This window comes from Polypterus senegalus, chromosome 17, assembly GCF_016835505.1.
Source record: "Polypterus senegalus isolate Bchr_013 chromosome 17, ASM1683550v1, whole genome shotgun sequence".
Classification (NCBI taxonomy): Eukaryota; Metazoa; Chordata; class Cladistia; order Polypteriformes; family Polypteridae; genus Polypterus; species Polypterus senegalus.
Window position 1 is genome coordinate 3310851 of NC_053170.1, and position 23895 is coordinate 3334745.

Here is a 23895-nt window from a genome sequence, read left to right on the forward strand (position 1 = left end):
ATCGGAGAGGCGGGGCCAACCAGGAGAAATGGGCGGGGCCTGATGAGCTCCCAGCCCCAGTGTCCGTCTCTGGAATCAAAGCATTCGGAAAGCGGCGAACGGCTGCGTGTCTGTCGGGAGTCCCTAGCGTTAGCTGGCAGATGGCGAGCTCGAGGGAGGCATGGAGGACGGCGCTATATGAGCGCGTTCAGGTAGGGGGGCACGCCGACTCCTGACCGCGTGGTGGATGTGGCTTTAGTTATTTATTGATTGGCTTTTCGTTTTTCAGTAACTGCCGCCGTGCAGGAAGCCGACTTTGCAGACTCCCCCGAGCTCTTCAGGCGCTCACACGAGGACTTTTTATTTTTCTTTTTTTTCTCCAGGAAGTTGCAAGAAACAAACGGTTGTGAAAACGAAAGAGCCGCCCGCTTCCGAAGGTCGTCGCGTCTCCTTTTACACATTAACTTCTGATAGCGACAACTTTGTGTCGCCGTATTGTGTGGGCTCCTCCGCTGGAGGGGTGGCGCCTGCTTGTCAGCTGCACCTGGCGGTCGCAGGGGGTGCTAATAAGGGGGGACAGATGCGAGCGCCCGTGGCGGGGGGGGCGCTCTTTCTGCTGGCTCACCGGGTCTGGGCGTGTCGAGCCGAGCCCACTCCATTCCCAGGCCGCCTAGGTGGAGGCAGACTGTTCGTTGCACCTCACATTTTGACTTCGACTTTTGCCGACAGGAGCTCAAGTGCCATTTCGGGTACAAAGCCTATCCTTTATGCTGCCAGGTGTGAAGAACCTAATCGCCCCAATGCGAGCCAAGGCAGGGCGGTGGACAGCAGTTTGGACAAAAAAAGGGGGCGCGATTTCGCGCGAGCTGGGCGTGGTTACGCACAGACTACCCGAGCAGCACACGCGCGTTCACGCGCATCCATCCATACACCTAACTTTAGGTTTTCATGCGACCCCATTGTTTGGGACGGAGCCACGTACCTTACCGGCTCGACGGCCCTGCTAGCTACGGGGTAAGGAGCTTCGATGTCACGCGTGCCTCTTCGGTGTTGTCATCCGTGCCACACCGACCTGTGTGCTCTTTCATGAGGGTGTTCACTGGGGAATGAATAAAACGATTAGAAGGATAGGAGGGCGTTTCCTGCTCGCCATTTGCAAAGTTTCCTCCTAAGTTAACTTTTGCTCCTCCTTGGAAAACTGGTCCACCATTCCTTAGAGCACAAGGGGCAAAGATGCCCATCTGACTGGGATTTGGTTTAACCAGCCTTCATTTTCCATAGGCAGAAAGAGAGAGACTGAGAGGCTGCCAGACCATTCAGTCCTATTTATATATAGTGGCTGTCACAACCGTCGCCATCACAAAACACTTTACAGGCCAAAGAGGTCACAACCTAAAAAAAATCAAATAAGAAAAAGCAGATTGGCAGAAATGCCTGTTGAAGGGAGGAGAAGTTGCTGTGACAAAGATAACTGGGCTTGTGACCAGCACCGGTGTCACCTGGGCTATCTAATGTGGTCCATGTCACCTGCGCTGTCTATAATGTGACTAGGGTCAGTGTCATCTGGTCCATCTAACGTCTCAAGTGTCAGTGCCACCCTTTCTATGTATAATATGACCAGTGTCTGTGTCACCTGGTCCATCTATAATATGACCAGTGTCTGTGTCACCTGGTCCATTAAGCAGGTGACAAGCAGTGGCCCGGTCTTCAGCAGTCACAGTGCCTGGAGTCTTTTCTGTTTGTGCTCACAGAGTCCAGGTGGTCTGTCATTTGCCTTTTACCCAGACTGCCATAAACCCCCGAACGGTGACGTGCTGCTGAAATGGCCGACCCTCCAGACAGTAGGTGACTTCTAAAGCTCTACTAGAGTGACCACTGGCTTCTTGGTGGCCACCCTTATGCCATACTAGCCCGGGTATTCAATTTGGAGAGCCAACTCATAGAAGAGTCCTGGACGCCCCAAACGTCTGGAGGCCACCAGGACCACCCAGAGCTTTACGGACAGTTGGACCCCCTTTGCCCTGATCTTCACTCTTGGAGGCCTACAGAGAGTTCCTTGGACTTCATGGTTTGGTTTCTGTCCTGTCATGCAGTGTGACTTGTGGGGTCCTCTATGTACACACACACACACACACACACACACACAGGCCTTCCTAAATGACATCCAGTCAGTTCAGGAGGCCACAGGTGGGCTGCAGTCAAGTTGTAGAAGCATCTCAAGGAGAAGGAAAGCCAACAGGATGAGGCACCTGAGCACAATGTGGTGGGCTACAATAAAGGGTCTCAGAAGGAGAGATTTCACTTTCTGATTTGAATACATTTGCAAACCTCTCTGGAGACGAGTCCTCACTTTGTCATTCTGGTTCACCAAGTGAAGCATCATGGGCAGAAATGGCCCGTGTCTCCATGTAAAGTGAAATCTGCAGAACGTGAAGGGGGTCCGAAGACCTCCTGAATCCACTGCAGTGCCTGTGTGAGAAACTCCAACTTGAAGAGTAAAAGGCAAATCTTTGGGGTTACGACAGACTAAAGGGTCCATAAATACATTGGATTAGAAAGCCAGAAGACCCCTCCGTCTGTGCAGGATGAAGACCCCGTTTCCCGAGGCATTTTTTACCCCCAAAGCTTACAGCAGCAGCTGTTTCAGTATATAGCGCCTTTCTGTGGTGAGTACCATCTCCGTGACTACAGACACGACCCTCCGCCGTTCCTTCTACTTGTACGGGTGGCGCTCAGCTCGGGGTCACCCAGTGGGGTACGAGGACTTTGGCTTATATAGCGCCTTTCATGACCAGTGTTTGCTGCTGTGGTGCCAGACATAAGTTAGCCTCGGACAGAACTTTTTCTCATTTTTTTTTTCTGTTTTTGTGTGAACTTTTGGGTTCTGGACTTCCATTCCATGACGACTTCCGTCAGAAGGATCAAATGTCAAACGCAGTCACACGTTTCAAAGTGGGGCACTTCAGGTGACAGTGTTGGATCATGTCACCAGGACTTGGTGTCAGCGGTGGGTTCTGTCGCCTCACAGACCCTTGACGTGACTCTGCCTGGTCGCTCTTTAGGGGGCATCTGTGGAGTGTGCGTGTTTTCCCGGTGCCCAGGTGGGATTCTTTGCTCTCCAAAGGCCTGCTGGTCTTGACACTTGGCTACAAAACTGGGGCCCCCCATACCCCCCTTCCAAACCTAAAGATACAGGGTGCCAGTCCATCCTTTACAGGACCAGTTTACTGTCCCCTCTCAGATTAGCTAGCAGCTAGACGGCCGCTCTGTGGCTCACCGTGTGGTAAGGCGCTATATGAGCTTGGAGTGGTTAGGGTGGGGTCAGAAAAGGGATAGGTGGGTAGAGGAATGGATTAGCGGTCTCACCGTTTCCTTTTTGTTTTCCAGACTGGAAGCAAATTGACACCCGTTGTCCGTCCCTGGTGGTCCTGCCCGGTTACTTGAACAGGTCCCAGTGAAAGGCACTATATAGAAGTGACGAGCTGCGACTGTTCACTCATCCTAATGAATGTTGAAGTTTCCTGTCTGCTTTTATTAAATATAAAGTAGTCCTTCACAGGACCTGATGAAAGGCGCTATATACACAAATAGCAAGGAGGGGCTAGTCGATCTAATATAAAGAATTTCGAAGCCCCCTCTTCTGGCCTCTTGTTTCATCAATTTATAAACAGAAAGTAATCACAGGGCTTGATGAAAGGCGCTATATGCACAGCGTTTTGACAATTTGGCCCCCTGACCCTCACTGATTTGGAAGTCTCCCTCCAGTCTCGCTGAGAGGACAGCAAGTCATATAGCGCCTTTCATGGCCAGTCTCCTGGTCGTTCTCTATATCTGCAGAAAATGTCAGTATTGTCCCTTTTTAAAGATCTGAGCAGGATGGCAGGGCTGCAGAGTTGAGGAAGCAGGAGAGTCAGCTGTCATATAGCGCCTTTCATCCCCAGGTACCTTACAGCTCCTCAGTATGTTCACATATATAAAGCAGGTAGTGCTGGAGACTAAACCAGTGGCTGTGCAGGCGCTATATAATGTGATGATAGTGATGATTGACAGATTGAGCCTTCACTGGGACGGGGGCACATTCAATAGAGAAATTGGCTCCGGTCACCACTGGGGGGCACGGATGGCACTGCTTGGGTGCAGGGTAACACCCCCTGGGGTCAGCTTCTCTTATATAGCGCCTTTCATGGTGTGTAATCCCTGAACCTTATTTCATGTTGTTTTGTTTTTGTAAAGTGGTCTGTGATGGTGCCCGCTGTGAAAGGGGACACGTGAAGCTGATCTTGCTGGCCTGTTTTGTCACCCTGGCTATGCTTTCCATGTCTCTTCTCAGGGGTCATGCTGACCAAGAGGAATGTGCTGAAGTGGGCACCTGTGCTAGGCCAGCTGCCCAAGTTGTCCTGTGACACAGTCTGTGGTCTTGTGGTGTTGTTGCCTCTGGTGCCCACTATGCCAGTTTTTCTTATTTTATTTATGGTGCCCCTTTAATTGCGATGGTGCATATTATGCTCACGTTTTCTATTTCTAGGATGCCCACCACTTTCCAGATGGTATCCGCTGCCTCTTTGCCTTGCCAAGTGGTTTGCTTCACCCGTTTTCCTTTTTGTGCCCGCCATATCTGACCTCCTGTGGTACAGCTGCCCGTGTGGCTGAGCCACTGGCCTCCTTTTAAGTTTTGTGGGTGTCCCTGGGAGTCGCTGCCACATGTGGCTTGGCCGCACCTGGCAGACTCGTAGCAGACGTGTCTGTGCCACCCAATATTTTATTTTCTTCACAGCAGGTTTTCCTCTGTGGTGCACTGAGTGGCACTATTGCATCAGGGCTTCAGGTTCAAATCCCAGTCCTTGTGCCAGTGTGGACTTTGCACGTTCTCCCTTATGTCTGTCGGTTTTACTGCAGCTCCTCCAGTATTATGTCAGGTGACACCTCTGGCACCCCTCTCTGGGGTTGGCACCCAATGTCTAGCCTTGTGCCCGATGTTGAGGAATTGTCTTTGGCTTTCCATGATCATTATAATGATGGGTGTCATAGTGCCACACATGACCCATTGCTGTAATGCCATGCCAACATGAGGTGGATAGCATACTGAATTCCTGCTGGAAAACATGTTGGCACCACAAAGTTCATTTACGGTGGGCAGCCTCTCCAGTTTGAGGTCTTTTGATGTTCTCGTCTTGTAAACCTGATCGTTCTGTCACCAGTTCTTCCTTTATATAGTGCCTTTCATGCCTGCATTTATTAACGCTACCAGTCTCAGAATTGGTAATAACAGAAATGTCTGTCATCTGTGGCATTGTAGCTGCTGACAGGTGACACGACTGAAAGGGTTAAACCTTTAAAACGTCCTTCCCTGTCACCCTAGAGGCTGGACGTTTTGTGCCACTTTTTGTGTTGAAGGTCACCAGAGTCCACTGGCCTTGGCACAGTGACACCACATGGGGTGAATGCCAGCAGCACACAGCACATCTGGTTGGTTCTTCACATTTCTGGGTTCAGTGGCAGGGGGCACCACCAACATAAAACACAGAGCCTGGCATTTTGAGCTGCCCATGTGCCCACTGAGGAAGAGTTGGCTCATGATTGAGAAAATCAGTTCTGTATAGTGCCTTTCATGGCAGGATGTGTGGTCCACTTCAGAGTGGCACTGGGGTTCAGCGTCCCACTGCTGAGGTGGCCCTGTGACTTTTAGTTTTTTTCTGTATTCACGTTGGTTAATCTGTCAGCGCAGCGTTGTGTGTGTGTGTGTGTGTGTGTGTTTGTGTGTGCGTGCAGGTGGGCGGGTTTACACGTCTGCATGTCTTCTGTTTTATTTTGTCTTCCCTCTGGCATTGTTGATGTTATGAACTTAAACAAATGCGGTGCCACTCTGTGGTTACTGAATGGGAGACTTGGATTTACCAGGCACTGATGCCAGCCAGAAAAGTTAAGGGCTTAAAATGGACTGCTGTGTCACATGTCACCTTATGAGTGTATTGGCTGTGGTGCCTTAAACATCTGTCTATGATATAGCGCCTTTTGTGTTTGCCGATCTGTTATATACTGTAGTGCCTTTCATATACTTGATTACCTGATTGCATATAATGTCTTTCACATCAGTCACATATAGTGCAGTTCTTAGCTGTCTCTGATTTATATAGCGCCTTTCATATGGATCAGTCTTTTATACTGCAATTCCTGTTTAACTACCTATGGCTTTAATAGTGCCTTTTAATATTTATCACTCTCATATATTGCCTTTCCTTTATACACTACCTATGTTTTCTATAGTGCCTTTGACATCAATCCCTTATATAGTGCATTTCTTATCTGTGTTTTATATAGCGCCTTTCACATTTCTCATTCTTGTGGAGTGTGTTTCCATTCCAGCTCCCCATAATGTGTATAGTGCCTTTCACAGCACTTTCATCTTGTGCATTTCCTTTATAAATATCAATTCCATATAGCGCCTTTTGTATTTACCACTCTCATATAGCGCCTTTCCTTTATACACTGTCTATGATTTCTATAGTGCCTTTCATGCCCGTCTCCTATATGGTGATCTAACTGCCTGTGTTTTATATAGCGCCTTTCCGAGCTCGCTCTTCGTATTTCTCTGTCATGTAGCACCTTTCATGTCTGGCAACGATCCCAGTGTCCCTCCTGGGCAGATGCAGTCCGACGTCTTCTCCTCACCGAACCGACTTCATGTTGAGAGTTGTTCTCTAAAGATGCCCCCTTCAGTAAAGCCTGCCCGAGATGAGTCTTTATTTTATATAGCGTCTTTTGGAGTGTTGGACATTCTGTTGAGTGCCACTCGTGGTTTTCCCATCAGTTGTTTCCTCATAGGAGTTTGTCCAAGGTGGCCCGTGGGGGTCCGCGTGGTCACCAAGAGTGTGCCTCAATGTGCTCCCCTCTGCTTTTCTTTGTCTGTGTTCATTGGTGGGCCGCCGTTGCCCCTGTTTCGCCACACGCCTTCAGGTGAAATTCTTCCGCTGGCTCCTCTGTAGCGCCCGGCATTTTCTCTCCCACTGTAGTTGCAGTGGTGGGATGGGAGGGGGTGTCAGAATTTGCATTTTTACATCTGGATAAACACGTCTGTGGCCGCCGTGCCTCTCGCATGAACTTGTGCTGACTTGGCCGCCCTGCTGTTTTCCAAGCCGAGGGGCCGGTGGCGTGCTGCTGCCTGCCCGCTGGCTGACTGGCTTACTTGTGGGGGTCTGTGGCTGTGATGACTGAGATCTGGCTGAATCACATTTATATGACTTCACTGGTGTCTAGTAACCTTTTATGGTGGGCCGTCACATAGGTGTGGGCAGCAGTTTGCCCCTATGCCTGGTGTCGGGTCACGGCCTCAGAAGTGAGCAGTGAGTGTAGAGGCAAATATGGGGTCATGCAGCTTGTCCTGGCAGCAGTGGGCACAAGGCAGGAACCGGTCCCAGATGGAATGCCAGTCCAACACCAAGTGCTCGTGCATTCAGTCTCACAAGTTCAAAGGAGGACAAGTCGGCTGACAGAGGGCAGCCCTGTTGACCACCAGTTCAGCCCCTAATATGGCCGCACCAGCCAGTCCCTACCACCAATCAGGCAGTGAGTCACAAGACCTGGCCTCTCAGGTCATCCATCACAAGGTGCAAAGCCCAAGATTCTGGTATATAGCGCCTTTCACAGTCGTTTTGTAAAATGGCAAGCAGTGAACACGTTACTCATCTCACATGGTGGGTTTCATAGCTGGCACCTTTCAGTGGTCCATGAAATTTGATTTGTCTGAGTTTTGTTCATTTTATTGTAATTATGTGTGATTGTGATTTCTAACAAGTGCTGACATTTTGTGAATCTGTTGCCAAGGTGCAATAATGTGTTGCTAGGGGGCGTGGTCCCAGCAGTCACATGCTGATATCATGAGCACGACCATATAAAGGCTCAATAGGCGCTTTGTCTGAGATTGTGGATGGCTGCAGTGGGTTGCTAGGGGGTGTGGTCTCAAAGGTCACATGTGATGTTGTCACTAGTGTGACCACATAAAGGGTGGCATTGCATTGGGTACTTTCAGATTATGGATGGCTGCATTGTTGTTGCTAGGGGGTGTGGTCTCAAAGGTCAAGTGGTGGTGATGTCACTAGTGCAACCACATAGAGTAGCATTGCATCAAGCATTTTCAGATTGTGGATGGCTGCAGTGTGTTGCTAGGGGCGTGGTCCCAGCAGTCACATGCTGATATCACGAGAACAATCATATAAGGGCTCAATAGGCGCTTTGTCTGAGATTGTAGATGGCTGCAGCAGGTTGCTAGGGGGTGTGGTCTCAAAGGTCACGTGATGATGTCACTAGTGTGACCACATAAAGGGTGGCATTGCATCGAGCATTTTCAGATTGTGGATGGCTGCAGTGTGTTGCTAGGGGCGTGGTCCCAGCAGTCACATGCTGATATGACAACCACGACCATATAAGGGCTCATTAGGCGCTTTGTCTGAGATTGTGGATGGCTGCAGTAGGGTGCTAGGGGGTGTGGTCTCAGCAGTCACATGTAGTCACATGACTAGTGCAGCCATCTAAAAGTTGCTGTCATGTTAAGCTTTTTGTCCGAGATTTCAGACTGATGTTGTACAGCCAGCGTTCCATCGCCGACTCGTCTTTTCTTTTTATTTCTTCCTCAGTTGTTCACCTTTTTATATTGTATTGTTCTTTCAGAAGTATTTTGTGTTTCTGTCATGTTGCTATTTGTTTTTTCAGTTGTTTCCCTGACGCTGTGTTTGTGGGTTGGGCCAAGGGAGGCGGGGCCTTCTGACATCACATCTGTAGGCCCCACCCCTGGCTGTTGAGGCTTTGACTTTTGTGAACGTTTGGCTCTCTGGGTTGTTTGTGCTCTTTTTCTAATTCTTCAGTTTATCGAATTCTGTTGTCATTTTCATATTTGAAAACTGTGAGAATTTTGTTTTGTATTTTAACTCTTCAATTTTTTTTTTTTAATTCTTTTCTGATTTATAAATATAGATATTGTAATATTATTTGAATAAATTATTATTTTTATTCTTACTCCGCAGCTCTCAGTACTCGGACTTTGAATAATAAAGCTCCTTTTTTTCAGCTAAGGATGCTATCCTGCCGACTACGCCACTTGTCCTCTATTAGTCCATTTCACACCACAGTTTCGTAAATGCGTAATGTGTTTGTCATATAAATGTTACGAACACGATGTTAACAATTATTTTTCCTGTTTGATATACTGTGTCTTTATGTAATTAATAGTAATAAATGTAATTAAAGAGGTGCAGAGTCAAAACATGAGAGACACACCAGAAACGTTAAAACAAATATCGTTAGCCGGAAAAGAAGCTGGAGAACCGTTAAGAGAATTAACGTAGTGAAGAGCGGGCCAATGGTGACGTCAATCATCTCGGAATCCTGGGAAAATATACTGACATGAAACTTGAAAATGAAAAGCGCCCATAACAATATTCACACTTTGCCATTTATTGGCAAAAGACTTTGACTTCTTCAGTCCTTCCATTTCCTCATCGCTTTGACTCATGACTGCCAGATTCATCTTGGCGGGTACAGATGCCATGCTGAGTGAAGAGTGAATTTTATGATACGGCAGACGTCAGCCTTTGTTTTTGTTTTTTGTTTTAAATTGTTGTAACAAAAACTTGATTTTCTTGCCAACCCTGGGGTTGTGTATTGTTCTGGAATGCCCCCTTGATGTTGGTATTTGGTCCCTGAATGATACCACGCACTCTTCTTCTGAGGATGTGATAATGAAACATCCTGCCGACTATGCCATTTGTCCTCCAGTAGCCCACAAAACACCACAGTTCTGTTAAGTTTGCTGTCTGTTTGTTGTATGCATGATGGGTACAGCGTGTGTATATGTGTGTTGTAAAGGGACAGCCACAGCCATTACCTGGCCAGGATGCCAGCTGGATAGAAGAACTGGGGGAGAGGGCATCTGCAGGGCACTACCTTCCCTGGGGCATTAGAGGACAGCCATCCCTGGTTTTAGTGCTGGACCGTGCAGTGGGTGCTTTCTGTATTGTGGTACTGTGGTCGGTGGGTGGAGGGGTAAATAGAAAAGCATTTCACCACGTGAACAAACGTATGCTGTGTGGCAAACTTGAGTCTCTGCCTGTCTGTGTCGGGTTAGAGTGGCTGTATGTGCCCCAGTGTTCCACATTGTGTATATGTATTGTATGTATGTGTGGATATAGATATATATATATATAAAGAGAGATATAGATAGATAGATAGATATGCATACAGACCCGAGAGTGCACTTGAATAATATCGTGCTGGCATGGACACCCTGTTAATGGCATACTAAATGAAATGAGCAAAACCAACAAATACTTCAGGATGATTGAATGGATACTGCTGCCCAGTAATATTAGAAATATGCGAGTATGTGTTATATGGGAATAAATTTCAGGAACACCTGAGGAACTGAAGCGTTTGTCATGGCAGCAGAATGGCCACATATGTGGCATGTTGCCCAGACATTAAGAATTTCAGCGTACTTGTTACACGTGGCAATGCAGCTACTTTTGTCTGTCAGTCCTTTCATTTAGTGCCTTTCATATCATGTCTGTCTATTAATTATATTGTGCCTTTCAGCAACAACCATTTATTTCTTCTATAGCTCAAAATCACACAGAGTGCTGCAATGGGCTTTCAAATCTATTATATAGCGCCTTTAACATCTATCTATCTATCTATCTATCTGGCGCCGTTCCTATCTGTCTATTAGATAGGTGTGAAGGGCACTATATCTGTTATATCAAGTAGACAGATTTGAAAGGCACCATATAATAGGCTGATCGGTACAACACCTTGTGATAAAATCAGAATCTGAATTAATGAATGGTGTCCATCATACTGGGATCTGCAGGTTCGAGTCCTGAAGGGAATTAGTGCAGTGGATCGAGACTTGTATTTTAAAATGAGTTCAACAAGAACACGGGGACACAGTTGGAAACTTGTTAAGGGTAAATTTTGCACAAACATTAGGAAGTTTTTCTTTACACAAAGAACGACAGACACTTGGAATAAGAGAGCAAGTAGTGTGGTGGACAGTAAGACGTTAGGGACTTTCAAAACTCGACTTGATGTTTTCTTGGAGGAAATAAGTGGACCGGACTGGCGAGCTTTGTTGGGCTGAATGGCCTGTTCTCGTCCAGATTGTTCTAATTCTAATTCTAACAAAACCGCAGTAATGATCAGGGTGGCTGCGCAGGCGCAATCCTGACGGGATGCCTTATTGTGATTCGCTGGTGCGACTCCTTATAATAGAATACGAATATTAATGAATTGACGTCATCAAATTGTGATTGACAGACGCGGCTCCTATTAATATTCTTATTTTGGTATAATTGATGAAGCTCAGGTAGCGCAGGTGACAAGTCCGACAGGGAAGCACGAGGGTAGACAGGACCACCCGTCCCGGTGCGGTCGACCCCTTTTTAACCTTTGTCCTTTAGATGGACCCTGAAAGCCGAGACGCCTGGTGACAGCTGGATATGTTGGGTGGGATTCCAGTTGCACTTGCGGCCGCTGACCCCCCCATGTTTTGCCTCAGTGTTGGGTTTGCTGAACTGGGATGTGTGTAAAGTGCGGGAGATGCTAATAAAGGCGCTATATATTCATAGAAATCCTGAATTGGTGTCCGGGGCCTGATGGTGTTTTCCTCTGCTGTGCCGCCCACCGCATGGATTGACCACCTGTCCACTGAAATGGCAGCCGGCCGCTGCCTCGTGACTCGTGCGCTTCAGTCCGCCGGAGTCGCGTCTGCTCTGACAGCCGCTGAGGGCGGCGTGGTGTTGTCGTCATCATCTTCTTCTTTTTCTTCTTCTTCTTGTTCTTTTGTTGCACTTCACGTAAGGAGCGGCGGCGCCCGCTTTGTGTTTTTCACCTCACTAAACTTCTTCTTATTTAAATGCGTAACCCGAGCCGAGAGGCGCGCTCGGGCGGATTGCGCAGTTCGCATGAAAAGTTACGCAAATGTCTGCTGCGCGGAGAACAACGCGAGCGATCACACGAGCATCAGCGGCGCCGTCTAAACATTTGTCCTGGACGCTTTTCCTAATGTTCAGCTTCATCCGTACTTTACATGATTTTCTGTCATTTGTTTTGTCATTTGGTCATTTGTTTAAAGCCCGTTGGCAGGTGCAGGCGCTGCACGAAACCCGAGGATGAAGTCGATTCTGTTTTGGATTCGATATGTCGCGCCTTTCACTTATCTAATGAAACAGTTACTCGGCTAACTCATTGTAAAAGTTAACTGCGCAGTTCACTAATTAATGTATTAGAATAATTGTCAGAGCATCACTCCATTAGCTGTCCACACTGTTAACCTCTGTGTTAAGTGAGTGCATCCTGAGACTCCGCCATTAAAACTGACCCACAGAGTTGCGCTCCAAAGAAGAACCAAAGAGCTCATTGTATAGCGCCTTTCAGAGCCCGTCACTCATTTCACGTTGTGGTGTTCATGGCCGCTGAAACAACTGCTGCTCCTAAACTGAACACACAGCACGAGTGTCTGTGAAATGTGGGCACCGTTGCCTGGCAGTCCGGATTATATGGCGCCTTTTATAGTAACCACTGGGATGACGTGCCATCCATCCCTGCGTGTAGCCGTCGTGTTTTGAGCTGTACACTAGAAGGTGCTTTAAAAAAAAAAAAACGACCCATTTTATATGGCGACTTTCACAGGACGCAGTGTCGTAGTCCCCGTCTGTCCCTTGTGTTGATGAAAGACGCCGTATAACACCGACTGATGGACTAAATGGTGTGTCACGTACCGTAAAAGTCGAACCAGTTATGGTGTTGCAAGGCACTATAAATCGGCCTCTGTTGGGTATTAACATAAGTTACTGCCTGACACGCCCTAAAGAAAACCGAGGACGGTGTGCTGTGACACTTTTAAACAACGGAAGACAGTGCAAAGGTGGTGCCCCCTTCAGCCTTGATGTTTGTTTTAGGACCCGATCAGCGTCCGTGTTTTACGGTGTGGCCCCACCAGCTCCGTGCCTTTCAGGGTTTTATCTTTTTATTTCATGTTCTCCGAGACAAACACCCGAGTGTGACGTGTTCACTGCTTTGAGACGGGAGCCTGCGAGTCCCAGCAGACTTTCCAGAGTGGTGTTTGCTCCTTGCTGTTGTGAGACCACTGGAGGTGCCAGCCGCCATTCCACTCCGAGATTGACTGAGATTGCTGCATGTCGGCTCCAAATATCAACCAGCAAGCTGACGTTAGTGAAGCCTCATGATTGGCACCGCACTGTGGGGTCCAATGGGGGCCTGGCCAGTGGGCTGAGGGTGGCGTCCTTCACTGTGAACATGATAGTGGACTCCAGATAGACATTCCTGTGAAAGGCGCTATTGAAGACTCCTCTTGTAATGAAGTGAATGGCTCAGTTACACACACACACACACGTTATGTAAAATCATTTTCTTTACGTTTGTTCAATTTTTGGACGGAGTGCGTTCTGAAATGCGCTGTAATCGAGTTCAGTCCTCGCCTTGGGCGGCCACAAGTGAAGCACATCAGCGCTGCTCCTGTTTGTGTACTCGGATGTCAGCAGCAAAGCAGCCCTGAGGCTCAGAGTGGCGGTGAGGAGACTTCCCGTGTCATCGAGGTGTGGCACATCCCCATGAATTTCTTCCCGGCTTGTTCCTCTTATTTGTTATTTCTTTGTTTCTTTTGTCACCTACCAGACGCCAGTCCATTCCAGTTCTGCCTCTTCCTCTCCTGTGTTCTTCTTCTTTCTCTGCTGGTGCTCTTTATCTGTATATAGCACCTTACGTGATCACGCTTTTGCCAACTGAAGGTGTTTGTTTCTTTTAATTCCATGACTTGGCGGTTGGCGCCGCTGCCTCCCCGTTCCAGAATCCTGGCTCTCGGTTCCCATGGTGGCCATTTGTCTGTGTGTGGTTTGCATGTTCATCCCGAGTGCTGCTGGGGTTTTCCTCTCGGTCCTCTGACTTTGTTAATTGAGACCCCAAGCTCAACAGGTGTTGCAAAAGTGCCTGGCATCCCATCCACGATGCTGGCATCTGATGCTGTCGGCATTGCCTCAGACCCCCCCGTGACCCTGAATTGAATGGGTGGGCACTGAAGATGGGTGGGTGTGCAGCTGCATTGCCCACGAAAGGCCGTATCTAATAAAGGGTCTTGACTTACAAACCTTGCAGCCCCTTTCTTATTAAGAATTAGATGAGTGAGATCTTATTTTACAGTGAACGGTGTAACCTTACCTTTCTGTTTTTTATGGTGCCTTTCTCTGTGAGTGCAGCCCCCCCACTGATGCTTTTAGTCCGTTTTTCACACTCGGTAGAATCATACACTTTTATATAGCGCCTTTCACAGAGAGTACATTCACAATGTAAAATCTTGCTTTTATATAGTGCCTTTCTTTGTGCGTATCGTCACATCGTGCATAACCGGTCAGTTTGCTTTATGTAGTTCAGTTCAAAGTGTGCGGCCACATCTGACAAGGCACAGCCAGGAAGAGTCAGGGGGATCCATCATAAACACTGAGGAGGGAGCCGGGCAGCCATTTAAATGTAAGGAAAGCACAAATGGAACACCAATTCAGCCAATCCGGGCTCAGCAATGGCTCTCAAGTTAATGACATTTGCTTCCTGCAGCTGGGGAGCTCCTCCCACCTCAGTGTCCAAGTGCAGACTGAGGCTCTACTCTGGACACGCCTCTTTTTATGCAGTTTTTGCAGAGAGGGGCGGGGCCTTCTCCCGAGTCCACAGGCGGGGTCAGTGGAAGGGCGGGGTCAGTTGTTGGTGGGGGTTTGTTTTTCCCCCCCACGATAGTAAAGAAGGCACAGCTGGCGTCGGCACCTCCACTCAGTTCAGGGTGGTATCACTTCCCTCCGTTAAGCCCTGGCACGCATGCGTGTATAGCGCCTCTCAGATTCACATAAGTGTCAGGCCGTACTGTAAGGGTAACCCAGATATGAAATTCTGAGGCACTGGTTTTCCCCTTTTACTTTGACCTGTGGCATTGCCCTGGCCACTGGGGGGTTGCCGTGTTTCTCATGTGATCCGTGGTGCCAGTTGCTGGCATGTTCTTTTTTGTGTGTGTGTGTGTGCTCCCCACTGTGACAGTCTCTGAAATGTTCTGCCCTTGTAGCCTTGTGCCCACTAGAGCCTGACTTGACATGCCAGGAAACACACTGAGGACAGCCGTGGACATGGCTGTAGCAGCTGGTCAGGAGCCCGCTTGGTGCCCTCTAATGCTGGCCGTTAAAAGCACTCATGTGCCTGCTCTCGAGTTCCAGGCAGTTTATTTTTAATGCAGCTGGCACCTTCTCTCCAGTCATGTTGTGTTATTTTGATGTGGGGGGGGGAGAGTGGTGCTCATGTGCCAGTCTGGAGGGTGAGGGGGCCAGTTTGGGTCTGCTCTCATGAGTGGCACAGGGGGTGTGAAGTGCCACTCTGCTGTTTTAAAGTGTGCCACCATTCATTTTTATATAGTGCCTTTCACAAGATCACAATATGAAAGAAACAAAATCTCAGATAATTTCAATCCAGAAGAAACCGCGAGATCAGCGCCCGCCTTTGCCCCGGCACACGGTTGGATTACACACAATTCCGTAATCAAGCCAGCTGGGAAAGGAGCCAAAAGTCGTGTGGAGACGAAGGCCGACCGGTGTGCACCGTGCAGCTGGGGCGGGGGGATGGGGAGGGTGCGGCGGCGGGCAGGCCTGGCATGGCCACACAGTTTCCCATTGCCGATGTCATCTTTTCCAACTGGATGTCGCTCATGGACATAATTTCGGAAAAGCCTCATCGCCTTAAGTAATTCGGAAAAAATTCCTCTTGAGCTTCCATGGCTCAGTCGCCGTCTTCAGCTCCCTGGCTCTGGGGGTCTCAGCTGCTTGCTGCCGCAGCTGCTGTTTGATGAAGCAGCCTGAGCCCACCTTAGAAATCCACACCCCCTCTCTTACCTGTGCCCACTTGATCCAGTGCAAGTGTAGACGGGCTCAAAGCTGCCCTGGGTGGGTGCCAGTCCATTAAGAGACGTGCAAAACACCCACAGGCCATCCCACAGAACCAGTATGGAGCCCCCCAAGTCACCAAAAATGAACATCTTTAGGATCTGGGAGGACAAAGAGGGGACCTGAAGAAAACCCACACAGACTCGGGGAGAACATGCGGGCATCTGCACAGGCTTCTTCTACAGTATTGAACGGGCAAAGCTTGGCATGTCAACATGTATGAGCTGTCATTCCAGCAAGTTGTGACCACTGGGGGTGGTCTTGAGTGGACCCCACACGCCGTCCCTCACCCAAACCTCAGAATGACACACTTGACATTTCTGAAATCCAACTGAAGAGAAAATTGAATCAAGGAAGGCTTAGGAGCGCCAAAGCACAAGCCCCCCATGACCTTCTGACACCAGAGCTCCGCCCCTGCCCCCTGCTGTCCTCTTGTCACCTGCCCCACTGGTGTGTCCACCTCCAGCTCCTAATCAGGTGACCTCCTGCCTCTTCTCCATTCCTGACTCTGATCTTCTTTAAGGAATAACCTGGGATTGCGTCAGATTCCGGATTATCCAAACCCTCTACACACAGAGAGAGAGCGAGAGAGAGAGAGAGAAGCTCCCCCTGGTGGTCTCGTTTTCCATTACATCTCTTAAGGAGACAGACCCCAGGGACATGGCCGCCATACCAATACGTTACTGCCCCCTTTCCTTCCAGACCCTCCATTCCTGTCCTGGATGTCACCTTGTAGTCCCGACTAAGGAGGTGTTCTTAGTGACTACCTGGGCAGAAGACTGGCACCTCATCCGGGGGAATGTTCAGACGAAAATAAGGACTGGATGAATATCTCTTCAAAGTGTGGCCTGATACCATGTGTGCCACCTCTGTTTGCTGGCCGGCTCGACAGACCCCTAAGTGCCTTGGCAGGGGGTCCACTAAAGCGGTCTCAGCCTCTTCACTCATCTGAGCCTAATCCTCGCTTTTAAGGGCTTAACACGTCTGAGACGTTCGTGACTGAGCCGCTTCTTCATCCGGATGTAACTAAACCCCCCTGCCCACCCAAACGAGACGTCTGTGAGTGCCAGTCACCCTAAGGGCCACTCAGGTGGGATCAGCAGTGGTCTGTAGGGCTTCAGACCCTCTGTAGACTTTCTGTTGTAGCACCCCCTGGTGGCCTCCCACTTATAATAAAGCAGTTGTTGGAGGGCCACGAGTGCAAAGGGCACAATGTAGGGTTTGGGATGCTGGGGGTCAGTGGTGGTGCCACTTGCGGGTTTGCTGCCATTCTGTGGCGCTAAACAGAGTGAAAATTTGAATGGCAACCACTTGAAGTGGCATCTCCATGGTTTTGGACCTCGGGTGAGGGCAGGCTGACAAAGTGCACGACTTGTCTAAAATGGCCCAGGTGTGCAGCTTGAGCCCGCTGTCACCCAAATGGCCAGGAGCACATTTCACTCTATATAGCGCCTTTCAGAGTGCCACCTGCTTTCCGTTTCTTTTCTTGTGGGATGCTGTGGTTGGTCCGGGCGTCTGAGTCCTCCACCGCTGGGCTTGTCCTGCATGGCTTCCTGTCGTTTACTTATCGTCAGGGTTACCCAGGTGTGCCCGGTGTCCATCTTGCCAGAGCTGGCCTGCTTGTTGATGCCAAACCATTTTTATTTTTTTTGTCTTTTTCTCTTCTCAGTGCCCGCCGTGGCTCTTGAAATGAGCTGAACCCTGTGATGCGTGCCAGTGCCCTCTTTGACCAAGAGCAGCAGTGAAGGCCGGTCAGCACTTACAGCGACTTTTACTTTTTTGGACCCTGCAGACTCTTGACTTTTGTTTCTTCCCCCTCCGTGAGTTTTAAGTCTTGCTGCCCACCATGGAGTCGGATGCTCTCTCTCTGGAGTCTAAAGCCGAGCGCATTGCCAGGTATAAAGCCGAGCGGCGCCAGCAGCTGGCAGAGAGGTACAGCCACACCGAGGAGTTCACTTCAAAGTACGTCAGGCGAGATAAAGGCCACGATGGGGTGACGGTCGAGTGCCAGCAGGCCACCTTGGAGGAGATCCAGGAGCAGGCAATCATGGGCAAAGAGGAGAGACAGTTACCTACTGGCCAGGATACCAATGGCAACTATGATGGCTTCTCGGGTAAGCAGAGTGAGGAAGTGTCCCCTCTGCTGACCTTAAATGGCAAAGAACAGACTGCATTTGGCACACCGCTGGTGTCCAGGTGAGTGGCACAACCCCGGGGGCAAAAATAATCGTACATCATATGGATGGGGGATAGGAATTTTTGCCAGAGGACCAATGGCACCAGCATTGGCTCTCCCTGTTGCGTCATTAAAGTACATGGCATATATTATCTAAAAGGACTTTGGTGGTCATAGGTGAGGAGGAGTCATTTAGGGGCATTAAAGAGAAGCAGAATGTAACATTTAGGAATATTGGGGGCAATGGGAGGATCTCATAGAGGGATGCGGAAGACCAGTGACTGATGGTGGACTAATTGTGGGCATGGACCAGCACTGGGGGTGTTGGGAGGGTGAAAGGGCTGGGTAGGGGACAACATAGGAAAGGACAGAGCATATGGGGGGAGTGAGTGGCATATAAAGGTCATAGAGGGGCAACTGCTGAGAAGGATGTAAAGTTTGGGGTGACATAGAGGGGTACTGGGGGGCATTTAATAGTATGGGGCATGTTAGAAAGACCTAGAAGGGAAGCACCCAAGAGTTAAAGCCTACGGTGGCTTAGTGGGAGATTTGGGGGATTTTAGAAAGACATGAAATGGAAGCTCAGGGCAGCATAGAAGGGGGCATGGAGATGGCAAATAGAGAGACCATTAGAGTGGGGGTACCAGATGAGTAGGGTGGACCATTTGGTGCTTAGAAGAGGATCTGGGTAGGTGAAGCATTAGGGTGGGGCGGGGGAATAAATGAAGGACCATACAGGGGTCCAGAGTACATTCGGGTAAGACCTTGGCATCATGGAATGAATGGTGTGAAGGGCATGAAGGCCCTGTAGGACTTTTATATGTTAAGTGGGATATGGGGGGTCCTCAGAACAGGCAGTGGGCCGTAATCAGGTAGAAGGCATATTGGGGTGGCAGCACAGATGGGGGGCTTGGAGTAGTATGGAGACATGGGACATGTTTGACAGCAATAGAATGGAAGACCCCAATAGCATGGAATGGGGGACTGATATGGAGAAGCATAGACGGCCATTGGGCACATGGATGGCACAGAGCAGAAGCAGAAGACGGGTATAGAGGAGGTGCCTGGAGAGGGCACACTGAATTCATATGGCAACTCCTACAGGTGTATTGGGGGGCAGCAGAAGTGAAGCATCAGGTGGCATAAAGAGTGCCATTCAAAGTATGGGGGGGCACAGAGGGGTGTGAAGAATGTTTTGAGAGCCGTGGAAGCCAATGGAGATCAGTTGAGGGGTATGATGTGCATTGGTGGGCTCCAGAGAGACAAATGGAGGGCACAGAAGTGTATGGGGTATGGAGGACGCATACTAGGGGGGTGTCGAGCACATCGGAGTAACACTATGGCAGCGTAAAGTGAGTGGTGTGTGGGGGTCTAAAGGACGTGCTAAATGTGTTGTGAGATTGTGGGAGTATGAGGGGGTCCGCAGAACAGATGGCATTGGGCACCTCCCACGGTGAGGTATAGTGGGCCAGAATTGGGCATATTGGGGGAACGTGAGTGGCAGCACAGAGGAGTATTGAGGGGCCATTTTGTGGATGAGGCAAACTGAAATTGTATGGAAGCTCCCATTTTGTATTGAAGAGCAGCAGAAGCAAACCCTTGGGTGGCATAAGGGGGCTTCAGGGTGCCATTTAAAGAGTAATGGGGGTACAGAGGGGTGTGAGGAGTTTTATGAGGCCAAAGAAGGAAGTCAGTGGAGATCGACAGAGGCGTATTGGAAGAATTAGTTTTGATTTAGGATTTTATTTCCTTTGTAATGGCAGTCAGTGACCCCCCCAATGTGTCTAATTAGGGGTTTTGAACTTCACTTTAATTTTTCATGTTAGGGTGATTTGTAAAAGTAGAAAATACAAATACACTTGGCCGAGACTTTTGCCATATTTGTTTTCTAATGGGTGCTGCCATTCTAGAGCGACTGTGTCGGCTGTTGCCTTGGTGATCAATCCCAGAGCCACCCAGGAATGCGTGACGTGTGACATCTTCGAAAGCGACACTCTAAAGGTTGACGTGTTCAATCTCAGGGTATCCATAGTTTGAATAAAAAGCTGCTGGTGTGGAACTCCTGAGATGAAGACGTCTCTTCTTTTTAACAAACTTACTTTTGGTGGTTCAGGTCGTTGATTTGTGGTTAAAGTCTGAAAAGCTGACGGCAGATCAGTAGGACTTGTGGTCACGACATCCGCCTGACTTACGCACCGCCACTCATCTCCTGATCCTCCAGTTCTGAGTCACTACTGAGCCTGAGAGCGTTAGACAGCACAGAGGAGGGCACAGCAGCGTATGGAGGCATACAGGCGAGGGCACAGAGGGCAGGTATATGGCAAGGCTGGTCATTAATGAGAGATGATCATAGGAAGGGAAAAAATAGGGGGTGCCATTGTAGAGCCATGGAGGACCATAAGGGGGGAATATTGGGGTACTATAGGAGGAAGGAGGACTGCGGGCACAGAGTAGGGGTGTGTGTGCCAATGTAGAGGGCTAATGGGAGATTAATGGAAAGGAACAAAAGAGTCGGCTTGTTGGGGACTCCTATAGTACCCCAGTATGCACCTCTATGGTTCTTCAGAAGGAGAGAGGTGTGCGGGCATAGAACATCAGTGTGTGCCAGTGTAAAGGGTTAATGATAGATTAATAGAAAGAAACACAGAGGAGGAGGACCATTAGGACTTCTAGAGGTACCATGGAGGGGCACATTGGAGTACTACAGAAGAAGGGAGGGCATAGTGTGGGAGTGTGTGCCAGCCAATGGGAGATGGTAGGAAAGGAACATGACCACAGAGGGGCATATTGGGGTACTACAGAAGGAGAGAGGACTACGGGCATAGAGCAGGAGTGTGTGCCAGCGTAAAGGGTTAATGAGACATTTAATGGAAAGAAACACGGAGGAGGTCTGTGAGGACTTCTGAAGGACCACAGAGAGGCATATTAGGGTACTATTGAAGGAAACCGGACTATGGGCATTGAGCAGGTGTGTGTGCCACCGAAGAGGCCTAATGGGAGAAAATAAGAAAGGAACACATAGGAGGCCTGTAGGGACTTGAGTAGTACCCCAATATGCCCCTCCATGTTCCTTCAGGAGAGAGGACTGCGGGCATAGAGCAGGAGTGTGTGCCAGCATAGAGGCTTAATGGAAGATGGTAGGAAAGGAACACAGAGGCGGTCCATGGGGACTTCCGGAGGTACCATAGAGGTTCACATTGGAGTACTACAGAAGAAGGGAGGGCATAGAATGAGGATGGTGTGCCAGCCTAAGGGTGATGGTAGGAAAGGAACACAGAGGAGGTCCAGGGGAGCTTCTGGAGAATCACAGAGTGGCATATTGGGGTGTTATGGAAGGAGAGAGGACTGTGGGCGTTAAGCAGGAGTGTGTGCCAGTGTAAAGGGTTAATGAGAGATTAAGGGAAAGAAACACAGAGGAAGTCCGTGGGGACTTCTGGGAAAATACAGAGGGGCATATTGAGGTACCATAGAAGGATAGAAGGCTGGGAGCATAGAGCAGGAGTATGACGGACCCTGGACTGGCAGCATTATGGTTTTTGCCCCCACGTATTTCACCCCCCAGTGGTCTCGCATTACGATGAACTACCAAACGCTGCTCTCTGTGACTTGATAAAGATGGATGGACGGACGGACAGACGGCTTGTTCTGAGTTTTCATAGCGTGATTCGGACTTGAAGTTCGCCTTCCTGTACGCGTCCCCCCAGCCCAAAATAAATAGAAGTGCAGTGTTGAAACGCTCAGCTTGACATCCTGAGGAAACGAGTTTAGTGAGCGGAGTGGAAAAGTCTGCCTGGCAGCACTCCTCCACCTCCCCACCCCCCACCGGCAGGCAGCGCCCTGAAGACGTGGACCCCCACTCTGGGCCGGCTACCTGAGTGGGTCGAATCGTCCACTGGAGTCTTGCAGGAATCCCAAAAAATAAAAAGAAAAAGCCGTCTGGATTGATTTAGAGGCCAGTTGGCGCTCTTTGGGCGCACGTTAGCATCGACTGTTAGCAATAAAAAGGAAAATCCACATCGTTACCAGCCTCCTCACATCGGGACCCCCAACATAGCTCCCCCCCCACCCAATTCTTTCAAAGCACGGGCTGTGCTGAATCCTGCAAATCGAAGACTTTTCCTTATAGTGCCCACAGTGCCAGGTTATGTTGGTTGGGTGCAACTTCAAACACCTTGGCGATGGGAAACGGGTGGGCAGCAGCGGCAGCCGCACGGCTTAAAGTGCATTTAGAGAAAAATCCCGACAGGAAAAGAAAATATCCTGCTGTGTCAGGAAGTCGGAGCCGAGAGACTTCACATGGAAGATAAAGGAGGTGGAGGAGGGGCTCGGGGGTCCCAGCACTGCAGAAGTGGCACTTTTTCCCCTAAAAGGCCAGAATGCATAGTTGTTGGTGCTGAACCCTCATCAACACAGCCACCCTCACCCCCCCCACTTCGAATGCCAATTCCCAAGTTGACGCAGACACAGGGGAGGGGGTCAAGTGCACATACCCTCAAGTGGTCCTGGTGTTTATTTGGGCACACCCACCCCTTGACGAGACTGACCGGAGCGGCTAGGCAAGCTGGAATGGCACACACAGGCAGGGAGTGAGCGTTTGTGCCAACAGCACTGCGGTCAAAGTAGGAAGCCCCCTTGGATGGGATTCCAGCTCGCCCCGCTTCACCTTACGCTTCCGTCTTTGGGATGTGTTGGCACATCGGAGCACCTGTGGAAGAGCCTTGTTTGTGTATGTTTTACAAAGGGACAACGGGGTGCTAATTGTCACGCGGTGTGTCGCCATGATGTGTGAGTAGAACACGCCTAGCAACACCGCAGCGGGTCTTGGTGACACGGCCGTCGCAGTTCAAAGACTATGAGAGGAAACACAAAATGGCGATACGGCAAACTCCAGCAATAAACGATGCGAAAATTCAATTTCCTTGCCTTCATAAAAGTAAGACCCCCAAACGCTGAAATGCTGTAATGTTTTGAGTCACTAAAAATGACAGCTTGGCTTGATATACCCAAACCAAAAAAAGAAAAATGTATACGAAACATAAAAGGAGGTCCTGGTTACACTGCTGCAGGTAGTGGGATGGGCTTCATCCTGAGAGAACAGCAGCAGCAGTGGTGGCAGCGGTGGGATTTACTTCTTCTCAGGATGTGCAGACTGTAAATGTCATTACTGTCCAATGATGATCCCACCCTAGGGACCCTGTTTAGTTTGGCTCGTTATTTTACATTGGTGGCAGCGGTGGGATTCAGTTTATCGGGGGGGCGGCACATATTTAAACAGGGAAGGCTGCAGCAGAGCTTGACATGCAAGTCAGTTACGACACCTCGATGTCTTCAACCTCTGACCGCGAGTGCCACAGACGACTCTTTAGTTCTACTCGGGTTGGCTGGAACCATGAGGGACGCGTCTCTGGGCCATTGGGGGGGCATTGGAGGTCCGCGTGATCTCAGTTGTCATACCCACACGCTCGCACTTTTAAAGCACTTTTTGCTTACATGTGTTAGATGATTGAGTCCCATGCCTTGACTGGCAAAGACACAGTGAAAGGACTAGAAGTGGGTGCCAGTGCCATTGGCTGGTATGAATGATAACTTTTACATTATTTGTTAATTATTCGTTATTTTTTTATAACAATGAGGTTGTTTGTCTTTTCTGTTTGAATGATGAGCAACTGAGATGGTAGCGACTGACTCTGATGGCCTTATCTCTACTGCCAGGCCTGGCATGCCACGGGCACAGGACGACTTTGCTCTCTGCACCCGCAG

At 49.3% G+C, this 23895-nt stretch overlaps 1 protein-coding gene across 6 annotated transcripts in view; it reads left to right on the plus strand.

Annotated features, from left to right (window-relative positions):
• The window catches only part of LOC120518204 (supervillin-like), a 77543-nt gene that overhangs the window by 3189 nt on the left and 50459 nt on the right, over nucleotides 1-23895 (plus strand). For 3 of the 6 annotated variants that reach the window (XM_039740858.1, XM_039740860.1, XM_039740863.1), the window contains exons 1-3: nucleotides 67-191; nucleotides 17629-18155; nucleotides 23848-23895. The exon at nucleotides 23848-23895 is cut by the window's right edge and continues 96 nt beyond it. In XM_039740858.1, coding sequence (XP_039596792.1) covers nucleotides 17806-18155; nucleotides 23848-23895 — 398 coding nt within the window. In that variant the 5' untranslated portion in view covers nucleotides 67-191; nucleotides 17629-17805. Of the gene's footprint in view, nucleotides 1-66; nucleotides 192-17628; nucleotides 18156-23847 lie in introns of those variants that run through there. The other 3 variants (XM_039740862.1, XM_039740864.1, XM_039740859.1) reach the window with 2 other exon arrangements.